Raw genomic sequence first — 18621 nt, 5'->3', positions numbered from 1 at the left:
CACACACACACACACATGCACACACCCCCTCTGTCCCTCAGGACTGTATAGATTCCAGTCGTCTCTATGTGGGACAGCAGATGTGTTGGAAACTGATGGTTACGTGTCAATGAATCAAATTTATAAAACAGTGAAATCTCACTTTAACTGTTGATTGTGTCATTGATCGAGTTTTTTATTTGAACCTTTGGAAAAATTTGTGCAAAATCCACACATGAAGGTTTTTAATGTTTATAGTGAATCATTTATCCAAAAAAAAAAACAAAACAAGTCCTGTGATTTATTCTTAATCAAATTCTGCACTAACATTAGAGAAATTATACAATCGAACTTCTATACACACACTATTGTGTTATTTTGACACATCACATTAAAGTGCATTTAACCTCATTTCAAACTAATGAGAATATTGTTAACGTGTACTTTAAATTGATCTACTGTGTTTTCAGTGTTGTGCTGCGATGAAATACTGTGTGAATGTTAAAGCACATCTGTCGGCTTGTCCCGCAGCTGCAGCCAGAGACTGAAGAACACTTAGTGCATTTATTCAAGTTAGTAATTGTACTCAAGTATTTTGATGTTATGCTACTAAAACTTCTATTACACTATGATTCAGAGAAATATTACACTACGTTTATAGTTTTATACTTTTCTAATTAAAGTTTTACATGAGGAGAAAACAGCTCAAACTATTTTCTCTGACATGAAGCCAGTGGTTAGTATTTGTGGCGTTTACACGTTTAGTTGCGTGTTGTCGTCATGTTCCAGAAGCTTTTTGAATATTTACAGAAATACTTTTCCTTCTTCAATCATTCCACGACCTCTCATCCGTGTGGTGGCTCTTGTGAGTGTATTTATACTTTACTGCAGTGAAAGTGCAATAGTTGGAACGTTCAGGGTCCGAGAGGAGCTCGGGGTCACAGAGGGCATCTACGTTGTTCGGACGCTGGTGTCTGTGTGTGGGTGGACGGGGGAAGAGGAGGAGGGAGAGGAGGAGAAGGAGGAGGTGGTGACAGAGGTGTAGAAGTTCATAACTCACACACATGGTCGACCAATCAGCTGAGGCTGCGGGGGCAGAAAGCCGGTAGGTTTCAGTTGGACACTTATAACACAGGACACAAGACAAACCGACAGGAAGACACAAGGACACACATCTTCCTCCTCCTCTTCCTCCTCTTCCTCCTCTACCAGGATCACTGGACCTCACCTGAGACAGGAGGGAGCCCCCTGATTGTCCCTGAGAGGTAACGTCCTCTGTGGGTTTCAGCGTCAGTCTTTGTCTCACTGGACGTGTTCACAGGCCTCGGAGCTGAGAGGCAGGTGGAATTCTGGGTGAAGTTCCCAGGAGGCAGAGGTGCAACATGGGAGGATTGTTTGAGATGCTGGTGATGTAGATGTTTCACGTCCTGGATTCATCCCCTGAGCTCCAGCTTCTTTCATTTCTCTACAATTTAAATCAACTTTAAAATGATGGGAAAGTTATCGAGCGTGCAGTAGAGTTTCTGACCTTCACAGAGAAATGAAAGCTCCTCCTCTGTCCTCTCACGCAGCCTGAGAGCGAGGACGTGAGTACGAGTCCTGTCTTTGTGTGTTTTGATCCGTGTGCTGGCCGTCAACATGGCGAGCGTCTGAGAGAGACTCTGACAGCTGGACCCAGTGGAAAGCATGTGGCTATTTATACTCCCCTTCGCCCGGCTCGCTGCTGGTGTCTGTTCATTCACGCCCCGGCCACGGCAAATACCACCACATCAAAATGCCTGACGATCACAAATCTGCTGTCGACTGCGGATGAATTGACCCGTGGGTGTTGTTTTTTTTTAGGGTTATATAAAGACGGAAGACGCGACAGCGCCCATACGTAAAATCTGAACAGCTTGATCACCCCCTGGTGGCTGGCTGCAGCACGGCTCGTGAATCTGGCCTCCTACAGGTTAGCAGACGGGACACGGACCAAAGTGAAACGTACACAACAAATATGGTTTCTGTTCATTTAAGGAGCTTTTTATTAGTTTTTGCCATAAAACTTTTGATTGACAGCTGACACTGACTCCTGATTGGTTGAGCCCATATGTGGGTGGGACCTCGGAGATGGAGGCGTCCGTTTGCGAGGTGTTTTCATTTCTGTACAGTGGGAGGAAGTGGAGACATGTCGTCCATCTTTATTTACATTATTCATTATCTGTGTAACGTGAATGTGGTGGTGAAGACAACAACTCCCATGATCCATTGCTGCTTCACGACATCATGAAACTTTTGTTATTGTTTTGATTGAGAGAACTATATTATTTTATAAACAACTTCAAATGCGTGTGTTTGTTCTTCTCCTCCTCCAGTTCTCAGAGCGATGGCGATTCCACGGGTGTTTAACTCCAACACGCCGTTCATCATCGTGGCCGGAGGATCTGAGCTCTCGTTTCTGGGCAAAGAGGACGACGGCCATGTTGGCGAGGAGGAGAAGGAGTCGCTGGTCCAGGCCATCGCGCCGCACCTGAGCCGGGTGATGCAGCGCGGCACCGCCAAGCACGTGGTCACAGCGGGACAGGAAGTGTCTGCAGAGAATCCATGTGTCTCCATAGTCGCTCAGGCTGAGAGTAAGAATCCATGTAGATCAACGACTGCAACCTTGATCACCCCCTGGTGGCTGCCTGCAGTAAAGGTCATAAACCCTGCCTCATCCATGTTAGCAGATGGGACAGGGACCAATGTAAAACATCAAATCAGACATTAACTTACTGTTTGTCAGAGATGGCTTCTGTCTTATCGCTGTCATTTGTTCCAGTTTTCATGTTTCTGGTTATTTGAAGATATAAAAACTCTTCTTCAACACTTGTTAAACTCTACGTTGTTTCCCTCCGTCTCAGGAGAAGACTTCCAGGAGTTCAGTCCCACCACGACTCAGCGTCCCTACTCAAGATCTCAGCAGCTCAAAAAGCTCAGGTGTGTCTGTATGAGTCTGTGTGTCTATACTACCTTCGGACTTGTGCCCGGAAGACTTGATATGTTGAAAGACGAATGGGACGAAGTTATTTTCTATTTGACGAACTAGGGGATGGACAGGCAATAGGATCAGAATTTAACGGATACACCCAAAGACCCAGAACTTGCTGGAGGGACTAAATATCACATGTGGCCTCGGTACACCTCAGGATCCTCCAGGAGGAGCAAGAGGATGTGATGATGGATGGATGGAAGGATTCCTCTCCGCTCCATCATCAATCAGACTGAGACTGAAAAGGTTACTGAGGTTGTGAGACAGGGAGTTTGTATTTCACGCTGTATATCTTCTCATTTGCAGGTCTGCGGTCAAAGAATCGTCCTTCCTTACTGACACCGAGGATGAGGACTTGGACGAGGCCTCCAAACTCCCGCTCCAGCACCTGCAGAGGAAACAGCGCAGGAAAACCGGAACGAGACAGAGTCAGGAGGACGGAGAACAGCGTCCTGTGATCCGTGGTCTGTGGGTGCAGGAGATCGATTGGCTGAAGTCAGTGGACGGAGAGGCGACCTCGTCGACTGAGGTCTTCCCGCCTCCTCCTGAGTTTACTGACTCGTGCTCCTGCAGCGGCGGGGGCCGGCTCTCTTGTGTATATGATGAAATCTGCAGCTGCACAGATGTCTGTGACTGTGTCAGAGGATCAGAGGATGTGTCACCATCAGAGGATCAATATGGATCAATAGAAACAGACGACACATCAAGCTCTGGTGACAGAGGAGCGTCGGACTCTGATTGTTCGGTGCAGGACTTGGATTCTATTCGTACTCATGAAAGTGACTCGGACTCATCCTGCTGTGCGGACGACGACACACCAGCACCCGAGAGCTTTGGAGTCGAAGCCAAAGTTTCAAATTCGACCTTTGACCTGCTGAACGTGTCTGGTTTTAACTCCTGTCCTGCTGAGTGGGATTCTGACTCTACCGAGTGTGCGCAAAGCCTGCTGGGACTTTCAGACTCTGTGAACACATCCCGCCGGTCCTTCGACTTACATGACTTCAGTGATCTCGACGCCGTTCTGAATGAAATGAGAGGGAGAGTGACGCAGATGCCGAAGCAGTTTGTTCCACCTTTCTTCAAAGATTTCTTACCACAGACGTTAAACGACCGGAAACAAAACGTAGCCGTCAACGAAGGACTCATATTTCATCAGGTAAGATATTTTCATCTTGAGGACTTAGGGCTAATTTATTCTGCCTTTCCAAATATGAAAAGAGAGACGATGGAAGCGTCACTGCCCATATTTAATCTTTTACGCTGATTTGCTTGTTAAACAAAACATCCACTAGATTAGAATTATTACTAGTTTCAGCATCAAGATGTTTCTGACACAGTTGGTATTTTTCCTCCAACATCTTCAGACGTCAGTGACTTGGATGTTTCCAAAGAGCAACAGCATTTCATCTTTAACTGCTCTTCTATTTTCTTCAGCCCGTTTCTCATCATCACTGTTTTGTCGAATCTTGTTTCCTGAAGCGACTGCAGCCCAGTGGTCAGTGTGAGTACCGGGAGGGAGAGGACTACTTTGTCCTGCACCACATCCAGAACGGCTCGTACGGTGACGTGTTCTGTGTTCGGGACCAGCGGACGGGATTCGAATGTGCTGCCAAGAGGGTAAGTCAAGAGAGAGAGGGTGTGAGTCATTCTGTGAAATCCAGATACGCACCCACACCCAGAACTTTGGAAACAATAGTCAATGATTGAGTCAATGAGACGAAAACCTTCCAGATTCCACTGAGTCACTTCAGCCGTGAGGAGGTGAGCACGTGGAGCGCTCTGAACTCTCCTCGAGTCGTGGAGCTCTTCGGAGCGGTGAGGGAGGGGCTGAACGTCGTGCTCTTCATGGACCTGAAGCCAGGTATACACGTCACAGTGAAAACTGTTCAAACCACATCTCACAAGGACGTGATGCTCACAGACGACTTTTCCAAACCTCCTCAGCTTGTTTGGCTCAGCTCCTGAAAGAGATGACCTCCCTGCCCGAGGACCTGGCCCTGTACTACCTCCACCAGTCACTGGGGGCGCTGGAACACCTGCACCACAGGAAGGTCCTTCACTTGGACGTCAAAGGTTCGTTTGTTTTCGACCCTTTTTGTTTGTTAGCTTGTTTGTTTGTTAGCAGGATCACACAAACACTATTGAGCTTGGCAGAAGGATGGAACATGGGCTGAGAAAGAACTCATTACATTTTGGAGTTGATACCAACAAAGGGTCCGATTCAAGGAATGTTTTAGATGTTTTCACTGAAATCTTTGTCCTGTGGAGTTTGTTGTGATGAAACACAACCTCGTCTCTCTCTGCACTACTGTTTGATACTGGGAGGGATGAAGGGAGGGATGAAGGGAGGGATGAAGGGAGGGATGGATCCTGGTAAAGCTGCTGCTCTCCTGTCAGCTAACGTCCCTGGTGATGGTTCTTAATCCTAAACTGACACCTCACCCCTAAACCCTGCGTAACTGAGAGGATGGAGCAGGACGAGGGTCTCGCTCAAATCAGGCCCCTGCGTTGTGCTGAGAGCAGCTTCACTCGGCCGACAGCCTCCAAATTAAACAGTCTCATCGCATCACATCTTCATGAAGAGGTGGAAAAAACAGGGCTTTATATTTAGAGACTTAACCTCGTGCCACCTCGAGAGCAGAGAGCTGCGTAGGTTTTGTTCCCAGAATCCCCGTCACCCTGACAGCGTCCGACAGCCGCCTGATTCCTCACTCAACTGTTTCATGATGAGCATCAAATGAAAACAAGCTGTCTCTCCAAATCCTCTGTGTTGATTTTATTCCAGTTGACAATGTGCTGCTGTCTGCAGACTGCAGAGACACATTCCTCTGTGACTTCGGTCTCTCAGAGACGTTGGACGACAGCGGCCAGAGCACCAAAGCTTTCAGGGGTGAGTCAGCAGTTCACAGAGTTCACGAGGTCGTTCGTGCACACCAACTTTAAACACAAGAGGAAACTGTCACTTCTTTAAGAAATAAGAATGTGCATGTAAAAGGTTGTTGATCATGAAAAGTCTCATTCGTCTCGCTGGTGACTGAAGCGTTATCTGTAACAGGAAGTTAGTGACACAGCAGGAAAGTGTTTCTGCATTTAGTTGATTATTATTCATTAATGCAAAGTGTCTTAAGATGTTTTCAGACATGATCTCCTGACAAATTCAGGAAATTTGGATCCAGACATTTCACAAACATTCATAAAAAACAGATCGATGTCTCTGTCAGGGCCCAAATCTGTCAAATTCATTTGGACGTATTTTTTAAAACTGCTAAAGATTCATGAAAACTGTTGATTCTCGACAGAATCCACATTGTTTCAGGTTTGTTGCAGCCTCATGCAGCATCATTTTTAAACGTGAACTCTGTAAAATGTCCAGAAAACAGAGTGTGGACATTCTGGGATCTCCTCGTCTTTGTAAGTTGACGTCTTCGTCTTCTTCGTGTTTGGCTCCTCTTCTTCATCCTGAGATATTCTTATTCTTGTGTTAGAAACCTCATCAACACATCCACTCGCTCACTGTGAATCCCAGATAATCTCCCGCTGGGCTAATTAGGACATTATCCACAAATTTTATTAGAGGAGGCTGGAAACTCTGAGAAACTCTGAGGAACTCCTCAGCAAGTGACTCACACATGTTCTCACATACAGCCTCTCCCAAAATTCCAGGGGACCATCTGGAGTTCAGTGCAGGTCTGAGAGCAGCTTTAGCGTCTTGTGGCAGATGCAGATACACAAATGTAAATTCAGTGTCTGTTCATGAAGGAGCGGCTGCGTTCCCGGGCACAGAGACCCACATGGCCCCGGAGGTGGCTCGAGGAGATGGACTCTGTGCGAAGGCCGACGTGTGGAGCAGCTGCTGCATGTTGCTGCACATGCTCAACGGATGTCACCCGTGGATACGTTACTACTCCCACCCACTGTGTCTGCAGGTACATTTACCTCTCTTTACCTTTCATTAAGGATTGGATTTAAGTTTGAACAAAACTGTACCAAAGTGTTTTTTTTCACACTTCTCGTCAGATTGTCAACGAGCCTCCTCCTCTGTGGGAGGTCCCGTCCACCTGCAACAACTTCACGGCCAAAGTTTTCCGAGCCGGACTCAAGAAGGACCCGGACAGACGAGCGTCCGCCAAAGAGCTGAGGAGGAAAACCACCAAAGCTTTGAGAGCAGGTCACAGCAGCACAACGTCCTCTGTGGTAGAAAGTACACTTACTTAAGTACTTCAGTACTAATTCTCCACGCACATCTATACCACCGTAAGAGAAGAATATTTCTACCTTTTACTCAACCACAGAGCATTTATTCGACAGATGTTGTTACTCTAGTTTCAAATACAAATATATCATATAACACATTTTAAACATGAAACTGGACAAGAAAGAAGCGTCTGAACTTCTGAGACTAAATATAAACAAACTGTAGATAAAGTAGATAAAACTAACTTGAGCAGTAAAATGCTATTTTTATTATTTTAGTTTAGTTTAGTTTGATTAGACGGGGCTGAGCGATCAATGGAAAACTTAAAAAATAGCTTCATAGGCTAATTCCCATCCAATATATCACTCAGTTATTCAACTCTTGAGTTTTATTTATACTTTCAGTGAAGGATCTGATTTATTCCTAGATATTAAAAGTTAATGTTCCTGCACAGGGTTGTGAAATGAAAACATCTGATCTCAGGTTTCTTCATTTAAATATATATTTTACAGCTAAACAGAGAAACTCATCAGCTCTTTTCAAGAAGCTTTTTAACCATCAAATGATTCATTGATTCTCTGTTGATCATTTCACTGATTCTCTGGTTGTTTGTGCAGTCGGAGGTCTGAGTCCCTGCTCTGTCCAAGCTGCCTGCGAGGTTCTGCACTGTGGCAGGAGGAGCCCCCCCCTGCCCCCTCTGGTCCCCCCAAATAAACCATCAGCCACTGCGTCAGCTCCCATGATGCACTGGGTGAGCCCCTGGAGAACCACGGCGGTGGAGGAGGACTTGAGCGAAGACTCTGACGTGGAGGCAGATTCTTTCAGCGGGGAGTCGGACTCACCGCCCAAATCACTGCGAGATGAAAACGACTGGGACACGGGGTCTGAGTCGGACGTGGACATTTACATGGGGGAGGAGGACCTCATTCAGGAGATGTGGACAAAGATGGACAGGGACTATGAGGGGGACTGGGAGGAGGAGGGACGTGAAGAAGAGGAGGATGAAGAGTGGGAGTCGTCGGTGTCCACAGATTATCTCCGAGCTCTCAGAGGCCTTTTCCCTCTGCTGCAGAAAGGTCAGCAGGCGGGCGACAGCCCGTGGGGATCTGAACCCGAGCTGGAACATCTCCGGGACGGTGAGTGAGACGAGGCGTCGTCATGGAGATGAGTTAAAAGTCCAAAGTGTTCATGTTCGAATAGTCAAATCACATTTTCTTTGTTTTGTGAAAAGGTTCGAAGGATTTATAATAAATAAACCCAAAGATGTTTCTCACTGATGTGAACTCGTTGTCTCTCACCAGACGTAGCTTTGGGCACCACGTTCCAGACCCCCTCCCCCGAACCTCGAGATGACCCCCCTTCCTGTTTCAGCTGCTCGGACACTTCGCAGATGGACGCCTCAGGGAAGGTGTGTTTACATACGCTCACATCGAGAGACTGAAGGTCTGATAAAACACAACGACTCTTCTCTGTGTTTGTGAAGGACTCTGATCATTCCTCTGACGACCTGAGCTCTGGAGTCTTCTCCTCCTGCAACAGTCACACAGACGGACGCCTGGAGTGGTCGGCCTCGGCCAAGCAGCCGTCGTCCTGCTGCTTTGAAGGTGAGATGTTCTCCTCTTGTCGCTGAGCGTTTCTGTTTTTTGAGCGTCTCTGGCATCTGCATTTTCAAGGCTGTGACTCCGGCAGGTGTTGACATCTGGATCGAGAACATCCAGGGCCAGTGTCTGAGGATCCGAGAACGACGGCAGGTCAAAGTCGGCCACGTCGCCTTAGGAATCAGTGAGCAGGTAGAAAACACATTCAGAGCCGGAAACATTTTATTTTTCTAAGTTTAAACTCGTGTAGTAAAGTCCGTGCGTCTCTAGATCTCGGGGAAACCCTTCACTCTGGAGACTCTGGACAGGAAGCTGGTGTCATTCGAAGAGGAAATCACAGAGTCGTGCGTGTGGCTGCGCTGCGTCTCTGCTCCAGACACGTGTCATCGCTGGAGCTGGAGGGTCAGAGACGGACGACTGGAGCTGCAGAGCTGAAACACACCTCATGATTGTTTACATGCACATGTACAGATGCACACAGTGATGTTATTCACAGGTTCGATGCTGCTGCTTCGGGAGACGTGTCCGAGGAGCGAAATATATTTTACTGCACAGATGGTTTCCTGTGGATCAGTTTGTGGACGCACATAGAATGTGACTCTGTTTTCTACAGACTCCAAATATACTGACACACTACTGGATGTAGAAGTAGAGATATATATGAGTGTCATACCTTTTCCTAATAAAGCATCATCTATAGAAGGTTTATTAATTGTAATCAATATTTTTTATGGATTATTTTGAGGCTCCTTTTTATTTTTTGCTGCCATTTACATTTGCAAGATGATGAACTAAACAGCTGAGTTCATTTCATTATAAATTATATTTTATCATCATAAGGTTTATATATATAAATATATATATATGGAGGAGACTTTGATAAATGACTTATTAAAAGTATAGCTATTGATTATAGCTTGTAAACCTTTATCAATGAAAAGATTCTAAAAGCAGCGCCCTGTAATGAATACATAAAATAGACTGATATATATATATATATATATATATATATATATATATATATATATATATATATATGTGTGTGTGTGTGTTATACACATAAATATTTATATAGAATGAATTACAATCCAGTGTTCAGTATTTATATTGAATACATTTCCAATTATAACTTTCAAACAATTCATGAATATTCACTGAGACGTTTCTGTCTGTTCGTGGTCTTCTTGTGTGTGTTGTAGTTGTCATGTGTGTCTCTGTTCATGGTCTTCTTGTGTGTGTTGTAGTTGTCATGTGTGTCTCTGTTCGTGGTCTTCTTGTGTGTGTTGTAGTTGTCATGTGTGTCTGTGAGCATCCTGATTAATGTTGTGTGTCTTTGTTGTCGTCACTTTGGTTACAAATAAAACTGAATTATTAGAGCTGATGTTGTCAGCAGACTCCTGTTGTTGTGAGTCCATCTCTGGTTGTGTAGTTGTGTGTCCGTGTGTTGTTTTTGTATTGTGTGAAGTTGTGAGTCTGTGTTGTGTTTTTGTGTTGTACATTGTATAGTTCTGAGTCCGTGTGTGTTGTGTATTGTGTGTAGTTGTGTGTAGTTTATTGTGTGTATTGTGTGTGTAGTTGTGTAGTTGTGTGTAGTGTATTGTGTGTAGTGTATTGTGTAGTTGTGTGTAGTGTGTAGTTGTGTGTAGTGTATTGTGTAGTTGTGTAGTTGTGTGTATTGTGTAGTTGTGTGTATTGTGTAGTTGTGTAGTTGTGTGTCTGTGTGTTGTGTGTAGTTGTGTAGTTGTGTGTAGTGTGTTGTGTGTAGTGTATTGTGTAGTTGTGTAGTTGTGTGTCTGTGTGTTGTGTGTAGTTGTTTAGTTGTGTGTAGTTGTGTAGTTGTGTGTATTGTGTAGTTGTGTGTATTGTGTAGTTGTGTGTATTGTGTAGTTGTGTGTAGTGTGTAGTTGTGTGTAGTGTATTGTGTGTAGTTGTGTGTAGTGTGTAGTTGTGTGTAGTTGTGTGTCCGTGCGTGTGGAACTTGAACAAACTTCACTTCCTCGACATTTTGTGCACCATACAGCACACGGAGCTTCGGAGGCTGTGATTGGACGGCGGGGCCGGGGGGGCGGGCTCTGAGTGACACCATTAGAGCGCCCATTGGTCGCGCTGTGATAGTGGGACGTGTCCGTACGCCGGTGTCTCCCTAGTTGCGCAAGACGCCATTTTGGAGCGACAGATAACGGAACGATCGAGAAGCTGCGTATTTAAAGGTAAATATGCGCATTGACGCGGTGGTTTTAGTTTAAAACGCGAGTTAACGCGAAGCAGTTTCTACTTTGTCTCAACTGCGCGGTCCAATCCTCCGTTTAAAGCTACGTCACGATGCGCTGTCTCTACTGTGACGCGGCACTTAGCTAGCGGCGGCTCCGTTGTGATGGCCGCTAACGCAGATTCCACAAAACCGAAAAGCCACCGAGAGAAAAGAGTTCGAGCCCCGGCGGAGCTTCAGCCCACCCCCCGCTGTTGTGCGTGTCTCGATAATTCGTCGCGGTGTGTGATTTACACCGATGCGTTCCGCCTGGTCGTCGCCTGGCGGCTAGCGGTTAGCTAACTGACCGAAGCATCCGCCCTTAAAGCAGTCCGCGGTAATCTGCTCCGAGTCTCACCGAGCGACCGACGCCACATGGCTCCATCTGTTCACCTGCGAGAAACCTTTAACGCTCGACTGTCAGACAACACGCGGAGCTCGCTGGGTCAACGTGTCCGTGAGCTCGAAGTGTAGCCGGATCGTGGGCCTCCTGCCGAGGCCGGGGTGTTGTTAGCGTGCTAGCAGGCGCCCACCGACAGTAACAGTATCCGTGCCGCTGGAGCCGACAGGTCACCAGCTGGACCAGGCCTCTGTTGTCTGATGGTCGGTTCTCTGCTCCGTTTATCCGGATACCAGCGTGTCTCGATCCGCTGCTGTCGATTATCGTCGTTGCATTAACTTCCAGGCAACATTTTCACCATTAATCACCGATCTTCAGGTTTGTACGATGTAGAAAACGACCACTTCCTCAATCCCGAGTGGACGTGTCCAGATGTCAATGTCCGATCAGTGTTTGAAATCCGAATATAACTCGCACTTTAGCTCAATATGTTTTTGTACTAAAGGTCGAACATTTCTCCATTCATTAGATCATTTCCTGTAAAACAATATAAAAACAAGGAAGCTAACCGGTGTGAACCTTTTCATGTGTCTTGTTTGTCAAACCAACAGCCTTTGGGTATATATATTCAGTAAACGTCTTTTCAGTAAAATCGTTTTTAGAGATTAACTTAGTCTTAACATTTACATGCAATAATCATCCATTTTCATCCAATCTTCTTAAAAAATAATTTTATAACTGCAGCCATCAAAATATCCAGTGATAATTCCCCAGGGTGTATTTTAAGTGTTTATTTTCTGTTTAATCCCGAGGTTAATTTATTTATTAATAATATAATAGGTGATTTTTGGTAGTTTTACTCTGGTTGAGCGTAAAGAAAAGAGGATTTCGCACCTTGTTAAACCCTATGAGACAAATTGTGATTGGCAAATCAAATTTGATCAATTTTTGCCGTTAAATCGTTAGAAAATTGTGAAAAACATCCATCATTACATCATCTGTTGCTCTAGTGTCAGAAAACAGTGATTTATATTTCGATATTATCTCCTTCAGTCCAAGGTGACATTCAGTTTACAGTGATGTAAACCAGAAATTGTTGCTTAACAAAAATGGTAAAATAATCTTTCAACCATCAATGTAATTTGTAAATTCATTCGCCAAACATTTCTGCTCTGGTTCAGTTTACAGCCATGACGGGGAAAAATATTATTTCAATCATATAATTTTAGACTCTTGAACCTAAAAATTACTAATCAATCTCTGAAGTATTTCACTTAATACGTTTTTATTCTTACCGACTGACTAATCCTTGCAGCTCCAAACTTATGTTTAGCATCATTGTCGTGACATCGCTTTAAAGTGAATAGAGAGACGAGGACAATGGCTGGTGTTGTTGGGGTTGAGTGCTAATGTAAAGCCACAAACCCTAACCTCAATGTTTAACCATTAGCTTAAGTAAACATCTCGACTGTGCTCCGACGTTACGCCTTAACTGCTTTTACACAGAGGGCAGCGGCGTATGGATTTTTTCTTACTGCAGCAAAGCCAAATTCTCCGGGTTTTACTCGCAGGTCATTTCTGAAAATGGCTTAATTGTGCTGCGTTCGGTGCTGATCATGAAATAAAATATTGCAGGGGGACTCACCTCGGTGACAGGTGGTACTTTAAATGTTATCTCCATCATCCACTCTCTACCTCCTCCTTTCCTCTTTCTGCAACTCAAAAGCTGCCGATGTTAACGCCTCTAACTCTTCTTCCTCCTCTCCGACAGCTTCGTCATCATGGGGAATGTGATGTCGAACCTGTTCAAGGGCCTGTTTGGCAAAAAAGAGATGAGGATTCTCATGGTCGGCCTTGATGCTGCTGGAAAAACAACTATCCTATATAAACTGAAGCTTGGAGAGATAGTCACCACCATTCCCACCATTGGTATGAACGTCTTCCCTAATTATTCAAATCACTGTGCTTATGCTCTTTTTGAACACTTTTGCCTCCTGTCATTCTAGGGCCGGCTGCCTTTTGATAAAAAATGCTGAAAGTTTTCCATTATCAACCTAGTTGGTGGTTCATTTTCTGATTTGTTTCCCAGCCCTGCTCTGTTGAGCTAATTTTAAGCTCTGGGACACTTTCACCGACCCAAAGCTTTTAATTAACCTGAACTAAAATTTTAAAATATTTTTCTTGACTCCTCTGTTTTTCTCCTCCTCTGTCTAGGTTTTAACGTGGAAACTGTAGAATACAAGAACATCAGCTTCACAGTGTGGGATGTGGGCGGTCAGGACAAAATCAGGCCGCTGTGGCGCCACTACTTCCAGAACACTCAAGGTGAGGGGGACGTAATGTTCACTGGCAGTGGTGTCAGTGACCATTACTGCCAATAGGTGGCCTCGCTGATGCATAAAAGATGATCTTAGAGTTAGAGAACCAATGACTCATACACCATTGTTCAATTCTCAAAGGGAGTATTGTGTGGTTTCCCCCTGAATGTAATTTATCTGTGTGAAGGCCCTGTAGGATTACATATGATGTAAGCTGCAGCTAAATTGTCAGTTCAACCAGTATTTTGATTTAGTTTTACAATGATATGTTCCATACAAAAGTCCATTATGATTTTAAATAATTCAGCAGCTTAACACCTCTGGTTGTGCTTTAGCTTCTCATCGTCTTTTGTGCTCGCACCACATAAACATCCTGCAGCAGCAAACATAGCAATCCACACACAGAGCATCCAAGTGCAAAATTAAATATGTGGACCCTCGTTGGTGGTGACAGTTGCGTTCAGCATCATTTATCAAACACAGTTCAGGAACCGGATGTTTTACTCCAGAACAAATGGAGGTTTTCTGCTGCTGGCAGAGACGCAGCTGCTCTAGCGTTGGTACACATCGACAGCTTATTCAATCAGAAGATTAAATGTTTGACATTTCTTTCATTTCTTACCTGACACTTCATTCCAGACCTCTCAAAATCCTTCAAATGAAATACTCCACAAATGAAAATCGCTTCATTTCCATGAACCTACCATAACTTGTAGCCACAGTTTAGTTTAAGGGGGCACAAGGCAAAAATGAGGGGCCAGTGCTCGACTGTAAGACAGACGAGTGCACAACTGAAACTGCCAACAGTTATTTTTTAAAATATATTGGTATCATCAAGCAGTATGTGGATCTTAATTTAAAAGTTTTGCACCACTCAGTGAATAAAGAGGCATCGATTCCTCTGAACTCCTTGTAAAATGCGTCGTTTATATCTGACACATGAGCAAAGGAGAAAACCCTCTGTTGAATTCATCCTCTTTCTTTCACTGGGTATTGACTCCTTTAGTGATAATTAGACGACAGTAGAATCTGTCAGTAATTTAACAGACGGTGTTGGTTTCTGTGCCGAGTACAGATGCAGCAATCAAAACCAGTTTCGACTCCTGTTACAGCCTCGAGGTGTCCGTGTGACAAGCTCCTGCAAAAATAACTCAACGCAACAACTCAACAAACAAAAATAAAGTGAGCGACACGGAAGATGGTGATGAAACCTTTGTACACTTAAAAAACACTAAACCGCCACATGTACCAGAGCATCTTCGCAGATCATTTGTCTTCATGGCGACAAATCTGCCCTGAGACCTTTATCTCCCCTCCTCCCCCTGGTCTGGATCAAAGTGAACCATCGTTCGGTTCGTTTGCATAGTGAAAACCCTTTTTTTTATAGTTTGGACCTCCGGTGATAAAATGTTTGAATAACGACTTCAGGTTCTTCCTTCCACTGTTGAAGTCTGAGCACGTTCTGCTGAGTCTCCTTTTCAAAGTGTCTTCTCCACTGAAATGCTGCATTTTGATAGAGGCAAGTCGTAAAAGGTCTTGGCAGCACAAAGTAATAAATAATGATACCATCAAAGTTTTTCAGCTTTTAGTTTGATGGGATTTCACACTTAACTGGGCCACAGTTAACAAGCAACTCATCTTTAATGTTTTTTTTGTTTTCTGCACTTGACGGCAGCGTTGGTAACGTGACAGCACAATTTTCATACCTGACTTTTAATCTCCAGTTTTCAGAATAATCCTCACAACACTTTGAGGTTATTGTTTGAGATAACGTGTGGAGCTGCTCTCACAGAGCATGAATACAAGGCTTTGATCCGGTCAAAGAGACTCATTAAGCAGCAGGAACAATTTGCACATAATTAATTATTGATAGGGAAAAGTCGCAGCGTTTGATCTGGTCGAGATGAAAATGTTTTTAAACGAGAGGACAAGTGACATTTCTGTGTTACAGTGAATGACACAGACGTATGTGACATTTCATTTGAAATAGAACAGACAATATTTGACTGGTCACAACCACGGGCCCTTTCTAAAAAGAGACGTAGAAAACTGAAGCCAGAAATCGAAGCCAACTTGGAATTGTTGGAAACCTGTATTGTGTGTAAAGACCAGCAGGGGGCGACTCCACTGGTAGTTTCTATAGAAGTCTATGAGCAAAAGACTCTATTCTCCATCACTGTGTGTGTGCGCAGGGCTCATCTTTGTGGTGGACAGCAACGACAGGGAGAGAGTGAACGAGGCGAGGGAGGAGCTGGCCAGAATGCTCGCCGAGGACGAGCTCAGAGACGCAGCGCTGCTCGTTTTCGCGAATAAACAGGTGAGTTTGTTGGTTTGAGCGCTTCACACCGAGGTAGAGGATTTGTTTTCTGATAGTTCTACTGGATTTTGATCACGAAGAGATGATGTGGAGGCGTCTGAATGAATCCAGTTACATCAGATAAAATAAGATAATACTAACAGCACATTATAGGTTCAGCTGTTTCCTGGTTATGAAACTTGAGATTTATTTTCTTCATCAAATGTAAAACAACTTTAAATTCTTTACATGTGTACTCAAAAACAACGGGCAGTTGATTAATAAAATTTTAAGTCATTAAATGTGGTTTTGCACATAAATTCTTGTCATAGCCTTTGTGTGGATTAGAGATCAGATTAGGAGTTAAGAATGTTTTAAATCATCTTTAATATCCTGTTTCCTATTAAACCTGCATCGTGATGAACGTTGTCGTCTTCCCCTCTAGGATCTCCCCAACGCCATGAACGCTGCAGAGATCACAGACAAGTTGGGCTTGCACGCCCTCCGCCAGCGCAACTGGTACATCCAGGCCACCTGCGCCACCAGCGGGGACGGCCTGTACGAGGGCCTGGACTGGCTCTCCAACCAGCTGAAGAACCAGAAATGATCCATTCCACCAGTTTTGATTTCTTTTTTTTTTTGTTTTGTTTTGTTTGTTGTTTATTTTTTCTGTTTCAACACAGCGGCAGCACCGGACCCAGGCCCCTCCGCTCCCATCCAACCTCCCATCCAACCTCCGCTCCCATCCAACCTCTGCTCCCATCCAACCTCTGCTCCCATCCAACCTCCCATCCAACCTCCGCTCCCATCCAACCTCCCATCCAACCTCTGCTCCCATCCAACCCCTGCTCCCATCCAACCTCTGCTCCCATCCAACCTCCGCTCCCATCCAACCTCCGCTCCCATCCAACCTTCAACCCCAGCTCTTTCTTTCAAGAACTTCCATCATTCCCTCGCTCTCCCCCCCCCCCCCCCCCCCCTACTCTCTCCCTTCGTCAGTGGGGCTCTAGCCTGTGCTGCTTGTGTGTGGGCGTGTGAGTGTGTGTGCGTGTACATGTGTGTGTACCTTGTGTGTTCAGCGAGAGTGTGTGGGTGTGAAGGCGTCTCTGTGTGCGTTGGCTGGGACTGGGAGTAACCCTGGCGTGCCTTTTACACACCCTGTGAAATCAGCAGTCTGGTTTTCAAGCCCCTCTCTCTCTCTCTCTTTCTCTCTCACCTCTCTCTCCCTCCCTCCCTCTCTTTTTCTCTCTCTCTCTCTCCATCCACCAACCTCCCCCCCCTCATTCTCAGTCTTGCACGGCCCCCTTCCCCCCCACCCTTACTCTCCAGAGGAAGCATGGTTTTCATACGGCAAAGAAAGAGCAAGGGTGCAAACGCTCCTCCCCCGTCTCTCGCGCTCCCTCCCTGTAGTATCTATGTTGAGTAGAAACGTTCGCCCGCGGTAGACTGAATGCTACATGTTCATTTCAACCTCTTTTGATTTTCAACCCACCAGTAAGAGATTCATTAAGTTGCATCTTAACCTGTATCAGGTCGACGCAAAACAAAAAACAACAAGAAAACGTTTAAAAAAAAAAACCCACGGCAACAACAAAAGCCCATCCTTGATCATTCTTGTGTCACTTGAAAATCATGCTGTTTGTTTTATTATTATTATATTGGAATATAACAGATTATTCTTAGCAATGGTTCTCCAATGAACACTACCTTTCTCCCCCCCCCCCCCCCCTCCCGACCTCCCCCACCAAATGAGACCGTGAAGCACAAGGCAAGCCAACAATCTTAAAAAACGTTATAAATTAGAAACCTGCAAGTATATGCAATTCTAGTCTTTTCCGATTCTTTTGGTAGCTGCATTTGGATTCACTGGATTAAATTGGATTTTTCAAGACGACCTCCAGAGTAATTAATCATTCTGACAGTGTTCCTACTTAATGTAGGTGAAAACCAAGGTGTTGGGCATTTCACAAACTTCAGCCGGTTGAGACAGTGTCCCGATACATTCAAGCTTCACATGTTATTCCTTTCAGAGATGTTACATGTGGTTTTTTTTCTGTAACTAGTTTTAGCATTTCTATTTGTACTATGACTGCTGAACCAAATGCATTTGAGCAGTATGACAAATCCTGTATATGAGAGTAGTGTGTCCTCGAGGGCCTGAACTGCGTACTGAGGTTTTCCCTCAACAATGGTTGGCAGTTAAACTCTGAAACCTGATAAGCATACAGCTGTCTAACGTTTGTGGTTGGGATGAAGGATTGGCACCAAATATGAAGGTTTCTCTTCCTGTGAACAGTCCAGACATCAAGAAGGAAAACCCAGTGTGAGCGTCTGGGTGTTCGCAGGCTCCTACTTCTGCATACTTCATGACTGAAAGACCCGACACGTACTCTGTCAGCGGCTCGACAGCGAGTCTGGAAGGACCTGGTGGTCGACCTGCGAAGGGGAACGGGTGTGCAGTGAGCTGGTCAGGAGATCCGGCGGGCGTCCTCAGTGCAGAACCGTGGGGGTTAAGCTGGCACTTCTGTCAAGAATGATTGTAAATCTGTAAGTTCCCCTGTAAACTGTTTCTGTGGGGATTTCCTGAACACATTAATAAACATGATTTGATCCAACAGTTGATGGAGAAACTGACTT

General features: G+C 44.9%; 2 protein-coding genes across 6 annotated transcripts; both read left to right on the top strand.

The window, feature by feature from the left end:
* Positions 1–1104: 1104 nt before the first annotated feature.
* Positions 1105–9488, top strand: LOC109645298 (mitogen-activated protein kinase kinase kinase 14). 5 transcript variants are annotated; one of them, XR_011239751.1, is made up of 15 exons: positions 1105–1244; positions 2334–2591; positions 2862–2937; positions 3296–4145; positions 4469–4606; positions 4721–4850; positions 4934–5062; positions 5775–5879; positions 6653–6915; positions 7007–7157; positions 7802–8320; positions 8483–8592; positions 8668–8788; positions 8858–8974; positions 9053–9100. XR_011239751.1 is itself a non-coding variant. In XM_069517800.1 (15 exons), exons 2-15 carry the CDS (start codon positions 2345–2347, stop codon positions 9215–9217), a joined length of 3009 nt encoding a protein of 1002 aa, XP_069373901.1. In that variant the 5' UTR covers positions 1105–1244; positions 2334–2344; the 3' UTR covers positions 9218–9488. The 5 variants fall into 5 exon arrangements, 4 of the variants coding, with proteins under 4 accessions (XP_069373901.1, XP_069373900.1, XP_069373898.1 ...); XM_069517800.1 differs by having other exon boundaries at positions 6749–6915; positions 8874–8974; positions 9053–9488; XM_069517799.1 differs by having other exon boundaries at positions 8486–8592; positions 8874–8974; positions 9053–9488.
* A 1356-nt stretch (positions 9489–10844) lies between these two features.
* On the top strand, positions 10845–18601 carry arf2b (ADP-ribosylation factor 2b). The gene is made up of 5 exons (XM_020110004.2): positions 10845–10992; positions 13142–13299; positions 13585–13695; positions 15881–16005; positions 16430–18601. The coding sequence occupies exons 2-5, from the start codon at positions 13152–13154 to the stop codon at positions 16589–16591; spliced, it is 546 nt and encodes a 181-aa protein (XP_019965563.1). The 5' UTR covers positions 10845–10992; positions 13142–13151; the 3' UTR covers positions 16592–18601.
* Positions 18602–18621: the final 20 nt, after the last annotated feature.

This window comes from Paralichthys olivaceus, chromosome 21 (assembly GCF_024713975.1).
Source record: "Paralichthys olivaceus isolate ysfri-2021 chromosome 21, ASM2471397v2, whole genome shotgun sequence".
Taxonomy (NCBI): Eukaryota; Metazoa; Chordata; class Actinopteri; order Pleuronectiformes; family Paralichthyidae; genus Paralichthys; species Paralichthys olivaceus.
Note: the sequence above shows the minus strand (reverse complement) of the source record. Positions and strands in the feature narration are given on the sequence as shown.